This window comes from Poecile atricapillus, chromosome 12 (assembly GCF_030490865.1).
Source record: "Poecile atricapillus isolate bPoeAtr1 chromosome 12, bPoeAtr1.hap1, whole genome shotgun sequence".
Taxonomy (NCBI): domain Eukaryota; kingdom Metazoa; phylum Chordata; class Aves; order Passeriformes; family Paridae; genus Poecile; species Poecile atricapillus.
The window spans coordinates 1,811,794-1,824,550 of record NC_081260.1 but is presented as its reverse complement, the minus strand read 5'-3'; the positions used below and the strand labels follow the sequence as shown (position 1 = coordinate 1,824,550).

General features: G+C 52.5%; 1 protein-coding gene across 2 annotated transcripts in view; it reads right to left on the bottom strand.

Moving 5' to 3' along the window:
- ARHGEF9 (Cdc42 guanine nucleotide exchange factor 9) overlaps positions 1 to 12,757 on the bottom strand; it is a 192,611-nt gene that overhangs the window by 36,481 nt on the left and 143,373 nt on the right. For both annotated transcript variants that reach the window (XM_058847469.1, XM_058847470.1), the window contains 3 exons: positions 11,917 to 12,108; positions 6,103 to 6,282; positions 3,865 to 4,097 (listed from right to left, as the gene is read on the bottom strand). In XM_058847469.1, the coding sequence (XP_058703452.1) occupies positions 3,865 to 4,097; positions 6,103 to 6,282; positions 11,917 to 12,108 (605 nt within the window). The remainder of the gene's footprint in view (positions 1 to 3,864; positions 4,098 to 6,102; positions 6,283 to 11,916; positions 12,109 to 12,757) is intronic.

Here is a 12,757-nt window from a genome sequence, read left to right as displayed (position 1 = left end):
GCAGCCTCCCCGTGGAATTCACTGCAGATTTCAGGTGAGCAAATCAAGCAACTCCTTTTTTTTTACCCCCTGCGTGGCCCTGTGAGTGCAGTAACACAGAGTGGGAACAGGCTCCTGCCAGGGCCACTGAGGATGATGATCAGTCTTTTCAAAAAGTGATGCTGAAATCAATGCCATTGATTCCTGCCCTGTGCCTGCTTTTCCATTCCAAGGAGCTGTAATGTTCATTTCCACTGGGAAGGCAGGCGAGGCCAGCTGCCACACCACCACCACAATGTATTATTAACTTAAGGGCTGCTATTGATTGCTGACTAATGAGAAAAACTGCCATCTTGGGCAGCTGCAAGGGGAATGGCTTTATTGATTATTGCTAAGGATTGTGCTGGTGACAGCTAAAAGAGGGGTGAATGCTGGGAATTTGATCCCCTCTCCATGTGTTCCCTACAGGATAAATACTAAGAAACAAACACACTGTGATATACAAAAAATATTTACTCTTCTGGCATCCTTGCTCGGATGAAATCTTGAGTTTTCATTTTTTTCTTAAATTCTTACATCAAAATTCTAGGTGTGCTTAAAAATAATCCCACAAATTCCAGGATAGCAGGACTGAGCCTTCAGCAAAATAAAGAAAAATAAAGGATGGGCTGCCTGGTATCTCCATCACAGGGAGGTCTGGGTGGGAAGGGACCCCAAAGCCCATCCAGCTCCACCCCCTGCCATGGGCAGGGACACTTTCCACTATCCCAGGGTGCTGCAAGTCCCATCCAACCTGGCCTTGGACACTTCCAGGGATGGAAGGGATGGTGCTACACAATGAAGAACTTGCTGTGCCTCCCTCTGTGCCAGCAGCTGTGGGAGGGGAGCATTGGTGGTGCAAGGCAGGAAAGGAGCTGTGCCAGGGGGACATCAGGGGGGCCTGGAGAACATCCAGGAGTTCTTCAGGGAAACAGGGAGGTCCCTACGGCCAGGAAGGATCTGGAGAGGCAAGGGAGAGGTTCAGGGTTTCCAGACAGGCACTGATCATCTCCCAGCAGTGATGCTCATGCTCAGGAGGGCATTCCCTGGCAGAGGCTCCTCACATGTTCCCACATTCCCAGCTCCAGCTCCCTTCAGCTCTGGGAATGCTCAGGATTCCAGCAAGCTGCACTTAGGACCTTCCTATATTTAATTCATATTAAGCTGGAGTAGATCTTTAAGAGGTGAACAGATGTGTCTCTGTGAAAAATTCAAATGAAGCAGGCTGCAAACAGGCAGCAGTTGGAGGGAGGCAGGCTCTGAGCTCATCCCCATCCTGCCTCCGTGCAGAGTGGGACGGTGCCAGCCGTTTATCTTGGGAATGCTAATTCCCTAATTCCATGAGAAAACCCCAGCAATGTTTTCCTGTCACGCTGTAATGAAGAAAAGGCTCAGGACTGAACTTTTTGGGCTCCCAGCCCGTGTCTGTGGCAGAGCTGGCAAAAACTTAGAAGAAAAAAAACAACAGAAGCAGAGAGCATTTGGCCATGAGGCAATAATAGGATCCCATTAACCATGAGATGAAGGTAAATAAATGGTTTGTCAATTCTATTGGGGCTGCAGCAGCCACTTCCCAGTGCTCCATCAGAATCCAAGTCTAGATCCTTGCCAAGCATCACATGCTAGCTCTGGGGAGCCTGGTCTGGATTCTGGTTTCAGCATTGTCCTGACCTGCTGCAGGGAAAATCCACAGCTCTGCAGGTGTGCTGGTAGTGAAAAGGAAGGAAAAAGGAAAAAGAGGATCATGTTCCTCTCTTAGATGAAGCTCACATCCCTGCTTTCCCTGGGAATCCCGTGTTTTTCCATGTTTTGCCTCACTCCTGGGATATGGCACCGGCTCTGTGCAGCCGCAGGTTTCCCCCCTGTGCTTCAGGGGCTGCTCCTCCTAATGCAAGGTGAGCAAACCTCACCCTGCTTCCCTTCCCAGGAGAAACCGAGTGTCCACAGCAATCCAGAGGCACTGAGCTCTCAGGCTGAGTCACCCAACTGCTGCAGAACCACAGGAGAGCTCCCAAAGCTCCTCAGAACACGACTCTGAGAGTTTCAAACATCCCAAAGGGAACAGGAATGTGCTCCCAAAACCAGCCCAGCCCTGGTGTTATCACACTGCCCACATCCCCTTTGCTATGGCTCCCAAATAACTCCCACAGGGACATTTTCTACACCCTCCCAGCCACATCTGAGCTCCCAGGCCGTCCTCACGTGGCTGCTGAGGGGAAAACCCACAAGCTGTGGGATCCCAGAGCTGCTTTCCCATACCCCGAGGTTCCCACGAGTCCATCCCAAGTTTGATTTGGTCTTTGGAAAAGCAGGAATTGGATCTGAAGCCAATGGCTCCTCCAAATTGGTGATTTTGGGCATTTGGTTACCCCAAATCACTCAAACTTGTGGGTCAGCTCGAAGCAAATCAATGCTCACATCACTTCTGCTCTTCTGGGGCTGGGCTTGGGAAAAACAAGCCATCAAACACTTGCAAAAGTTTCTGAAACATCTCTGGTCTTTTCTGTTCTCACTTGTTTTTAAATGGGTTTTAGAAAAAGAAAGAAAATTGGCAGGGCAGGAGCAAATCTGCTCTTACAGGGCCTGATTTTTCTTTCACCTTATTTTCACAGCAGTAAATCCCAAGTGGTATCACAGGCACTGCTCCTGATTCACACTCTCAGGCTGCCAGGCTGATTGTCCTCAGCAGCAGCAAAAGAGATCCTGGAAATTTTGGGAAGCAATCAAACTGCGGGTGCTCCTCTGAACCCCGTGGCAAAACCAGAGATAGGACAGGGCTGAAAAGCTGAGCAGGTTTGGAGTTCTCCCCACATCAGGCTCCAGTTGCAGATCCTGGCCCTGTACTCACTGTGTGCCCAGGTTCTCCCCAGGAGCAGGGAAGGAGCCTCTCAGACCACTGAATGCTAATTAGGTAATTTTTCCAGTGTAACTGGCAGCATCAGAAAGTACATCCAAGGGTAATTAGTTCACATGTCTGATTAGAACAGAGCTGAGTGTGTGTCCATCGAGAATTGCTGCTTTGAGAAGACTGAACTGTTTGTTGACCCTTTGTCCTGCTCCCATTTATCCAGGATGTCACAGGGACAAGAGCTGGACAGAAAAGCCCAAGCCTTGGGTGGGAAGGAGCAGTGAACAGGAAAGTCCAAGCTGTGCTGGGAAGGAGCAGTGGACAGAAAAGCCCAAGCCTTGGGTGGGAAGGAGCAGTGGACAGAAAAGCCCAAGCCCTGTGTAGGGAAGGAGCAGTGGACAGAACAGTCTGAGCCCTGTGGAGGGAAGGAGCAGTGGACAGAACAGTCTGAGCCCTGTGGAGGGAAGGAGCAGTGGACAGAACAGTCTGAGCCCTGTGGAGGGAAGGAGCAGTGGACAGAACAGCCCAAGCCCTGTGGAGGGAGGGAGCAGTGGACAGAAAAGCCCAAGCTCTGTGGAGGGAAGGAGCCCTGGACAGAACAGCCCAAGCCCTGTGGAGGGAGGGAGCAGTGGACAGAAAAGCCCAAGCCCTGTGGAGGGAAGGAGCAGTGGACAGAACAGCCCAAGCTGTGCTGGGAAGGAGCAGTGGACAGAACAGTCCAATCCCTGTGTAGGGAAGCAGCCCTGGACAGAACAGCCCAAGCCCTGTGGAGGGAGGGAGCAGTGGACAGAAAAGCCCAAGCCCTGTGGAGGGAAGCAGCCCTGGACAGAACAGTCCAATCCCTGTGTAGGCAAGCAGCCCTGGACAGAACAGCCCAAGCTGTGCTGGGAAGGAGCCCTGGACAGAACAGCCCAAGCCCTGTGGAGGGAAGCAGCCCTGGACAGAACAGCCCAAGCCCTGTGGAGGGAAGCAGCCTGGGCCCTGTGCTGCTGGCTCACCTGTGCTCCTGGGCCGTGTACTTGAGCAGCTCTGCCAGCTGCAGGGGGTACTTGCAGATCTTCTGCACGGGTGTCAGCAGGAAGCCGTCGATGGCGATGTCGATCATCTGCTGCAGCAGGCGGCACGCCTCGAAGAAGTGCTGGTACCTGCTGTCCTTCATCAGCTTGGAGAGCTCCATGCATGCGTCCAGGTGGTTGTTACAGTACTCTGAGTAGATCCAGAAGCCGTCTTGCTGTGAGGGCAGAAAGAGGAGGATGGGTCAGGCAGAGACCCAGCTGATCAGTGCCACACCAGGGCTGGGAAGGGCAGGGTTCCATGGGATATTGGGAGAAATTCCTCCTGGGAGGGTGGGGAGGCCCTGGGATGGAAGTCCCAGAGAAGCTGCGGCTGCCCCATCCCAGGAAGTGCTCAAGGATGAGCTTGGAGCATCCTGCTCCAAGAAGGTGTCCTGCCCACAGCAGGGTCTGAAACAAAATGATCTTCCCAACCCAACCCAACCCAACCCAACCCAACCCAACCCAACCCAACCCAACCCAACCCAACCCAACCCTTCTAACCCTTCCAACCCCAACCAGTTGGGATTTCTAAGAAAGAACAGCCCCAGCAGGAGAAAGGACAGACCCTACAGTGCTTCTCCTGTTTGGAAGAGGTGCTGGGAAAGGAGGGAGTGTGGAGAGGGCCCTGCACTCTGACACACAGCTGAGGTTTCTGCAGGTCCAGGTGTGTTAATGTGAGCCCTGCACAGAGCTGTGCTTGTTCTCAGCTTCAAATTGTGCAGGGAGGCCTTGAAGGGAACAACCCAGCAGAGCTCTGGCTTTTGGTAAGACAAAAGCCAGAGCTCTTCCCTGTTATTTCTGGAGTTCTTTCCCTGAAAGATCCTGAAGCACCTGGCGAGTGTTTGGGGCTGGGTATGTTTGAAATTCCCTTTACCAATGGGGAACCAAAGACACTGCAAGGATTTCCCCAGGAATGCAGCCCCAGAAAACGCTAAAAACAAACAAAAATCCCACTCACATGTGCCCCTCCACCTTTTGGACTGGTCTAACAAGTTTTCCAGTGTCTATTTTGTTGGAATGTCCCTTTTCTGCCTTCACTGCCCACAGATTGTCACCTTTAACTTGGGTTTGATTCATCAGGACCATGCAGACGAGGCAATGAATGAGAAAGATTTCACTGGGAAGGAGATAGGCACAGCCCAGCACCACAAATGAACCCTGAGCTAGCCCAGGTGAAAGTCAGGTGTTGCAAACCAGCCACTTCCACCCAGCTGTGGTCAATGCCTTCCAAAGGACAGATTCTATTTAGCCAAGACAGCAATTGCTTCTCAGTCCCTGAGGGTCCAAACAAGCTGCTTCTCTGGGAACAGGGACCCAGTGTCCTTCCCATCCCCACAGCTGACCCAGCTCTCTCTTCCTGAAGAAAATGAGCAACAAGATGCTTTGGAGATCCCTAAACAGGATCTTAGCATCCTCACCCCTCGGTTTCCCAAATGGCTAAGCAGGGATAACTCATCAGGAGTTTATCAGCCAGCTCTCAGCCCCTGGCTGGTGACAGGCAAGTGTCAGATCTCCCTCTGAATCTCAGCAGCAATTCTTGCTATTGTCACTATCAATGAATTGACAGCACAGCCTCAAGTCATGACATTTGAGCTACTGATTCTCACCAAGATTTCGTGCATCTTCCCAGCACAGAGGTGGAAGTGATGCTGCTTTTTGCAGGCTCTGATAAGAACCAGCCATGTTAACACCTCATGCACCTTCTCAGTGGAAACCTCAGAGAGAGACCCAGGGATGTTTAAAAGATGCTGTGAAACTTTAGGGAGGTCCTGCTGAAGTTTCAGGAATGTTTACCAGGAGTTTCCCTGATAAGCAGGGACTGCTGCCCTGACACAGCCCAGGAGCTCTGATACCCTGCTCCCCTCTCCCTCCAGGAAAGCCTCCAGCTCCAGGCCTGGCATTTGTTTGACATTTCCTGACATATTTACAACATTGGCCAATTTATCAGCTCCTGCAGGAGGTGGTTTAGGGAACAGGAGGATGGGCTAGGCAAAATCCTCCAGGATTTACAGTTCAGATGTACTGAGGTTTATCCAAATGCATCTCCAAGTTCTCCCTCCTCAGTATCTCACAAAGTACATGGAGCAGTCCCTGATATGTTCCTAGAAGAGGAACCTGCCTGCTGGGTTTATCTCCTCCCTCCCCACCCCAGCTCCCATGGACAATGCCCAGTGAACTCACGTGTTCCAGGAAGCAGGGCCCAATCTCACTGAGATGGGGGTCCTCGTTGTTGTACTGCTTCTCCAGGTCCCGCACAAATCCCATCTGAAATCTGTAGATGTCTTCGATGTTCCCAAAGATGATTTTCAGCTGCTCGTCACTGAACATGTCCCTCCTCTTCCGGCACTGCTTTAAGTAACCCTGTGGCAGTGAGAAAGAAGGATTTGCAGAGAGCAGCAAAATCCAGGGCACAGCCCCAAGGAGGTGTGTTCAGTGCTGGGTGCCTGGTCCTGCCAACCCCACTGCCTCCAACACCTCACACCCAGCTCTCCTACAAGCACTGTCCTTCCACTGGCACAGCTTCCACAGAAAGCTCTGAGAGGCTGTTTGAGCCTGCTCTGATTTCTCCTTTCAGCCCAGTAATCAGGACAAGGAAGCTGCTTTATAGCATCATCAAGTTCTGTTTAAGATCTTCATCAACAACCCTGGATGAGGGGATCGAGTGCACCCCCAACAAGTTTGCAGCTGATGTGCTGCAGGGTGGGAAGGTTCTGAGCAAATCCCCTCATCCTCCCACACTTCACCTGTCAGGATGATCAGCACTAAATCACAGAACTGTTAATGCTGGGAAAGATCTTTAAGATCATCAGGTTCAAGCAGAATGATTTTGATAGAAACTTTGCAAGGCCAAATCTCAGATGTTGCAACTGGCCTGGTCTATTCTGCAGCGTCCTGACTGGAAAGAAGCAACACAGGGGTCATCAGGAGATGACTTTGCTTACTTTGCTTGCCTTTATTATATAGGAAGGGGAAAAAAATGAAGGGAAGAAAACGCCAGCAGCTCCAGTGGAATGGCTAAATTTGGGAACTCGGGATGCTTAGTCACACAGCCACGCTGCCAGCTGGTGACATGCAGCTGCTGGGCCACAATGAACATTGGAACCCTGCAATGAACTGTCCTTCAGCCTCACCATGTGGTTCCTGGCAGGGAGAACTTCAAACATGAATGAGAAATGCAACTCTGGCCGACCTGGCCCAGACCCAACCCCTGCCATGTCCAGCTGAGCTCGGAGGATGCTGTCACCCTGAATTTCCTGGCTTTTTCAGCTGAGAAGTTTGGGTTGTGGAACACCTTCTACACTTCCTAATCTAGGTCTCTCTTCCCCCAGGAGCTCCTTGATGACTCATTTCCCTGGGTTTCCCTCTCTGATTTGCCAAGGCCGTGAGGAATGGGAGCAGGCTGCTTCCCACGCCGCGGGATGGTCACAGGGCAACCCAAAATCCAAACAGGGGAGAAAGGACACAGAACATCTCTCCATGCAGACTGTCCTGCTGATCTCAGAACAGCCTGGGGAAAAAGCCAGGAGAAAGCCCTCCCAGTGCCCATGGGGCAGTGTCCCCTCACTCTGCTCCATGACATCCCTCCCTTCCCGGGAGCACCTCCCAGCCCCGAGGTTGCCATTGGCTGCGATTCCCATCCTCACTATTCCCACCCTCCCTGTGCTGCTTCATCATTTCTCTGGAATCACGTGTCTGGAGGAGCTGAAGCAGCACATTTCAGTGCAGGCACCTCTGAAAGCACAGGGAGAATAAAGGAATGCGAGGAGCTCCCGAGCCTCATCCTCTCTGCGTTTGAAGGTGGTTTCCAGCACAAGCCAGGAAAAGGAGACTGAAGATTCATCCACAACACGCAGCAGAGGAGGCTGCTGCAGAGCTTTTCCAGCAAATTTACTTCTGTTATATAAAACAATGTCATCTTCCTCCTGCTCATGCCGTCAGGTTTGCTCAGAGAAGGGATAGCTGACTGATGAGCAGATGTTGGAGAGTGTTTTGCTCAATGAATACCTAAAAATAGCTGCCAGACTGTCTCCAAAGTACTTTTCCATGTAGTCCCTGAAGTATAGGCCAAAGTTGGGCAGGATTTGCAGGAGGTTAAGTGCTGAGTTTTCTTCACCCCACAGTGGGTTTAGAGACAGCCAGGAGAGGTGGGCAGTTCCATCCATCCATCAATTCCATCCATCCATCCATCCATCCATCCATCCATCCATCCATCCATCCATCATCCATCCATCCATCCATCATCCATCCATCCATCATCCATCCATCCATCCATCCATCCATCCATCCATCCATCCATCATCCATCCATCATCCATCCATCATCCATCCATCATCCATCCATCCATCCATCCATCCATCCATCCATCCATCCATCATCCATCCATCATCCATCCATCATCCATCCATCCATAATCCATCATCCATCATCCATCCATCCATCCATCCATCCATCCATCCATCCATCATCCATCCATCATCCATCCATCATCCATCCATCCATCCATCCATCCATCATCCATCATCCATCCATCATCCATCCATCCATCATCCATCATCCATCCATCATCCATCCATCATCCATCATCCATCCATCCATCATCCATCCATCCATCCATCCATCATCCATCCATCATCCATCCATCCATCATCTATCCATCCATCCATCCATCCATCCATCCATCCATCCATCCATCATCCATCCATCCATCCATCCATCCATCCATCCATCATCCATCATCCATCCATCATCCATCATCCATCCATCATCCATCCATCATCCATCCATCCATCCATCATCCATCATCCATCATCCATCCATCCATCCATCCATCATCCATCCATCATCCATCCATCCATCCATCATCCATCCATCATCCATCCATCATCCATCATCCATCCATCCATCCATCATCCATCCATCCATCCATCCATCCATCCATCCATCCATCCATCCATCCATCATCCATCCATCCATCATCCATCCATCATCCATCCATCCATCCATCCATCCATCCATCATCCATCCATCATCCATCCATCCATCCATCCATCCATCATCCATCCATCATCCATCCATCATCCATCCATCCATCCATGCCATCTGGCTGAGAGCAGGTGAAGGAGGCTGCAGGCTGTAATTTCAAAGGCAGCTGTGATGATATTCCATTTTTTTTTCCTCTCTGAGCCAGTTTGGGGCTGTTTACCCTGTCCTGGAGCCATCCCTGGGCACCACTTGGGCTGCACCAGTGCTCCCAGTGCAGAGCTCCCAGCACACAGGTGAGGGTGGTGCCAAATGGACACAACCAGAATCAGCACAGGAGCAAAGCTCAGACTGTTTGAACTGGAAAAGCAAACCAGAGCCAGGTCCCAGGCAGCCAGGACTTGGATACTGGTCCACAGCAAGCCGTGGGGGCAGTGGGGCTTTGCTGTGGTGAGGAATTCCCTCCAGCTGCTTCCCGCAGGCCTTGGCTGGCACAGGGGATTTTCATCCTGGGACTGGCCAGCTCCTGAGCTCCCTGCCTGGCCACACTCGTGCCATGGGTGCTGGGAGTAGGAACAGGGTGTGTAATGGCACGGGAGCAGGGAGTGGAAATGCATCCTGAAGCAGAGGGGAGCTTAATCAGCACCCTCCAGTAACGACCTTGCATCCTCAGGTGCCTTACTGGTACCAGGATTTGTTATTCACTGCAGCTCAGAACACTGCTAAACTCAGCACTAAACCAGGCTCAGCCCAGCCACAGCTGCTCTGCCATCCCCTCTCACACCTCACACCCTTCATCCTTCCTGGAACCCTAAAACAAAAACCCTGGGAAGAGGGGAAAGTGCCACTGTCAGAGCAGCTCATCGGGGGCTGTGTGCTGCCTGCTCGTGCCATGGCACAAACAACAGCCCTGAACAGCCCAGCAGGGGCATGGGGAGCCCAGTCCAGCCCAGCTCTCCCAGTCCAGCCCAGCTCTCCCAGTCCATCCCAGTTCTCCCAGTCCAGCCCAGCTCTCCCAGTCCAGCCCAGCTCTCCCAGTCCAGCCCAGTTCTCCCAGTCCAGCCCAGCTCTCCCAGTCCAGCCCAGCTCTCCCAGTCCAGCCCAGCTCTCCCAGTCAATCCCAGCTCTCCCAGTCCAGCCCAGCTCTCCCAGTCCATCCCAGTTCTCCCAGTCCATCCCAGTTCTCCCAGTCAATCCCAGCTCTCCCAGTCCAGCCCAGCTCTCCCAGTCCAGCCCAGCTCTCCCAGTCCCGCTGTGTCACGGAGCTCTGGGAGCCCTCCCCAGGCAGAGGCACTGCTGTGATTACACTGAGCATAATGAGCCTCTCTCCAAGGCACAGCCCATCACTGCACAGATGAGAATGCCCATTTCAGTCCTCCTCCCTGCTTAGCTGAATCATTTCCTGGTGCTCTCCCTGCAGGTAAGATTTATCCCCTCAATCCCTGTCTGCATCACACAGAGCACAGAAAGAGCTTTCTGGATCTCTCCTGTCTGGGATTTATCATTAGGGGCAGTAAAGCAGTGTTCCCCCACTGCAGCTGAACCTGTCTGCACCTCCTGAGGATCCCAGCTGGCAGAAACACGGTGACATGGCTGGAGATGCAAGTGAAGGTTCATTTCGTTTCCAACAGGAAAGTGCAAATGCAGGGAAAGAAACAATATGTGGAGAAGTGCCTGCAGTTCTTCCCTTCTCCAATGCAAAGCTCTCTGACCAAAATAGCACATTGAAATTAAGCTCATTTGTTTCCAAATTGAAATCCCAAGGCTCTTCCATATTTGAAAAGTGTCATAGATGCTTTTTGGATGGCTGCTCTGCCTCGCCGAGAGAAAAGCAGCAAGGATGAGGGAGGAAGACATTCCTCTAAGCACAGCTCCCAAGGGCCTTCACCACATTGACTGGGCACAGGCTCACTAAATCCTAAACACTGCAAGGGATGAGCTGAAAGCCATCCCCAGACTTTGACTTCAGTGCTAACAAACTTCTGCCTCTCAGTGATAAGGACATCTCTACACACAGTGCCCGAACTCTCTGCCACCTTCCCAAACACCCAGCACCACAGGCTCTGCACTTTGGGCTCAGCTCAGGGCACTAATCCTGAACTGAAGGGGTTGTAGAGGTTAATTGTAACCTAATGAACAACAACCAAGTTGGGGATTTGTGGGGTCAGTTACTGAAGTCCACTGCTTGCTGGTTCCCTTCTTCATTTCCCACAGTGGAAACATTTTGCCCTGAGTCTCGCCATAAAAAAGGCAAATGGGGGCCATCCTGAGCCAGGGGAAATTGTGAACCCAACATGAAAGGCACAGATGACATGGGTAACTGATTGGTTTAATTACAACCTAATTTCCTCAATCACAAGTTCAAAAGTAGATGGCATTGGGTTTTAATTAAGAGGACTGCTTGAAGGATCTCAACCTCATCATGTTTTAGTCAAAGAGCTATGGAATAAAGGTCAGGAAATTGCACTTTTGGTTAATACAAACTAAAGGAATTATCAGATCCAGCAGGAAATTCTCAGAACTGTCAATACATATTGACAGATGCTGCTCCTCCATTAGACACAGTCCTCAGACACTTCAGCTTGTTCCCAAATCACCCAGGGACAAACCCAGGCTCAGCCCTTGCCAGCTCCCTTCATGGGCAGGTGGGCCAGCCCCAGGTACCTCAGAGATGTCCTTGAGGTGTTTGATGCCATGGGGACAACCCCAGGTGTGCCCCAGGTACCTCACAGACATCCTTGAGGTGTTTGATGCCATGGGGACAGCCCCAGGTGTGCCCCAGGTACCTCACAGATGTCCCTGAGGTGTTTGATGCAGTGGGGACAGCCCCAGGTACCTCACAGACATCCCTGAGGTGTTTGATGCCATGGGGACAGCCCCAGGTACCTCAGAGATGTCCTTGAGGTGTTTGATGCAGTGGGGACAGACCCAGCCCCCCCAGGTACCTCACAGACATCCCTGAGGTGTTTGATGCCATGAGGACAGCCCCAGGTGTGCCCCAGCCCCCCCAGGTACCTCACAGATGTCCTTGAGGTGTTTGATGTAGTGGCGCTCGGTGCTCATGATCTCGTTGATGACGTTGGCTCTCATCTGGTCGCGGTTCTGCACGGTCCTGCCCAGGCACAGGCAGTCGGCGCTGGGGTCCAGGTGCCCGTTCTGCACCTCGCTGGTTCCCTCCTCCACCCCATCCTCCTGGTTCACCCACAGCTGCAGGACACGGGGACAGCAAAGGGGTTATTGGCAGTGCCAGCTCTGCTGGATCCAGCCCTGCTGACCCCACAGCTCCCAGCACACGCTGCCCAGTCCCATACTGGTGTGAGCAGCCCCACACGCTGCCCAGTCCCATACTGGTGTGAGCAGCCCCACACACTGCCCAGTCCCATACTGGTGTGAGCAGCCCCACACACTGCCCAGTCCCATACTGGTGTGAGCAGCCCCACACACTGCCCAGTCCCATACTGGTGTGAGCAGCCCCACACACTGCCCAGTCCCATACTGGTGCAGGCAGCCCCACACACTGCCCAGTCCCATACTGGTGCAGGCAGCCCCACACACTGCCCAGTCCCATACTGGTGCAGGCAGCCCCACACACTGCCCAGTCCCATACTGGTGTGAGCAGCCCCACACGCTGCCCAGTCCCATACTGGTGTGAGCAGCCCCACACGCTGCCCAGTCCCATACTGGTGTGAGCAGCCCCACACACTGCCCAGTCCCATACTGGTGCAGGCAGCCCCACACACTGCCCAGTCCCATACTGGTGCAGGCAGCCCCACACACTGCCCAGTCCCATACTGGTGTGAGCAGCCCCACACGCTGCCCAGTCCCATACTGGTGTGAGCAGCCCCACACGCTGCCC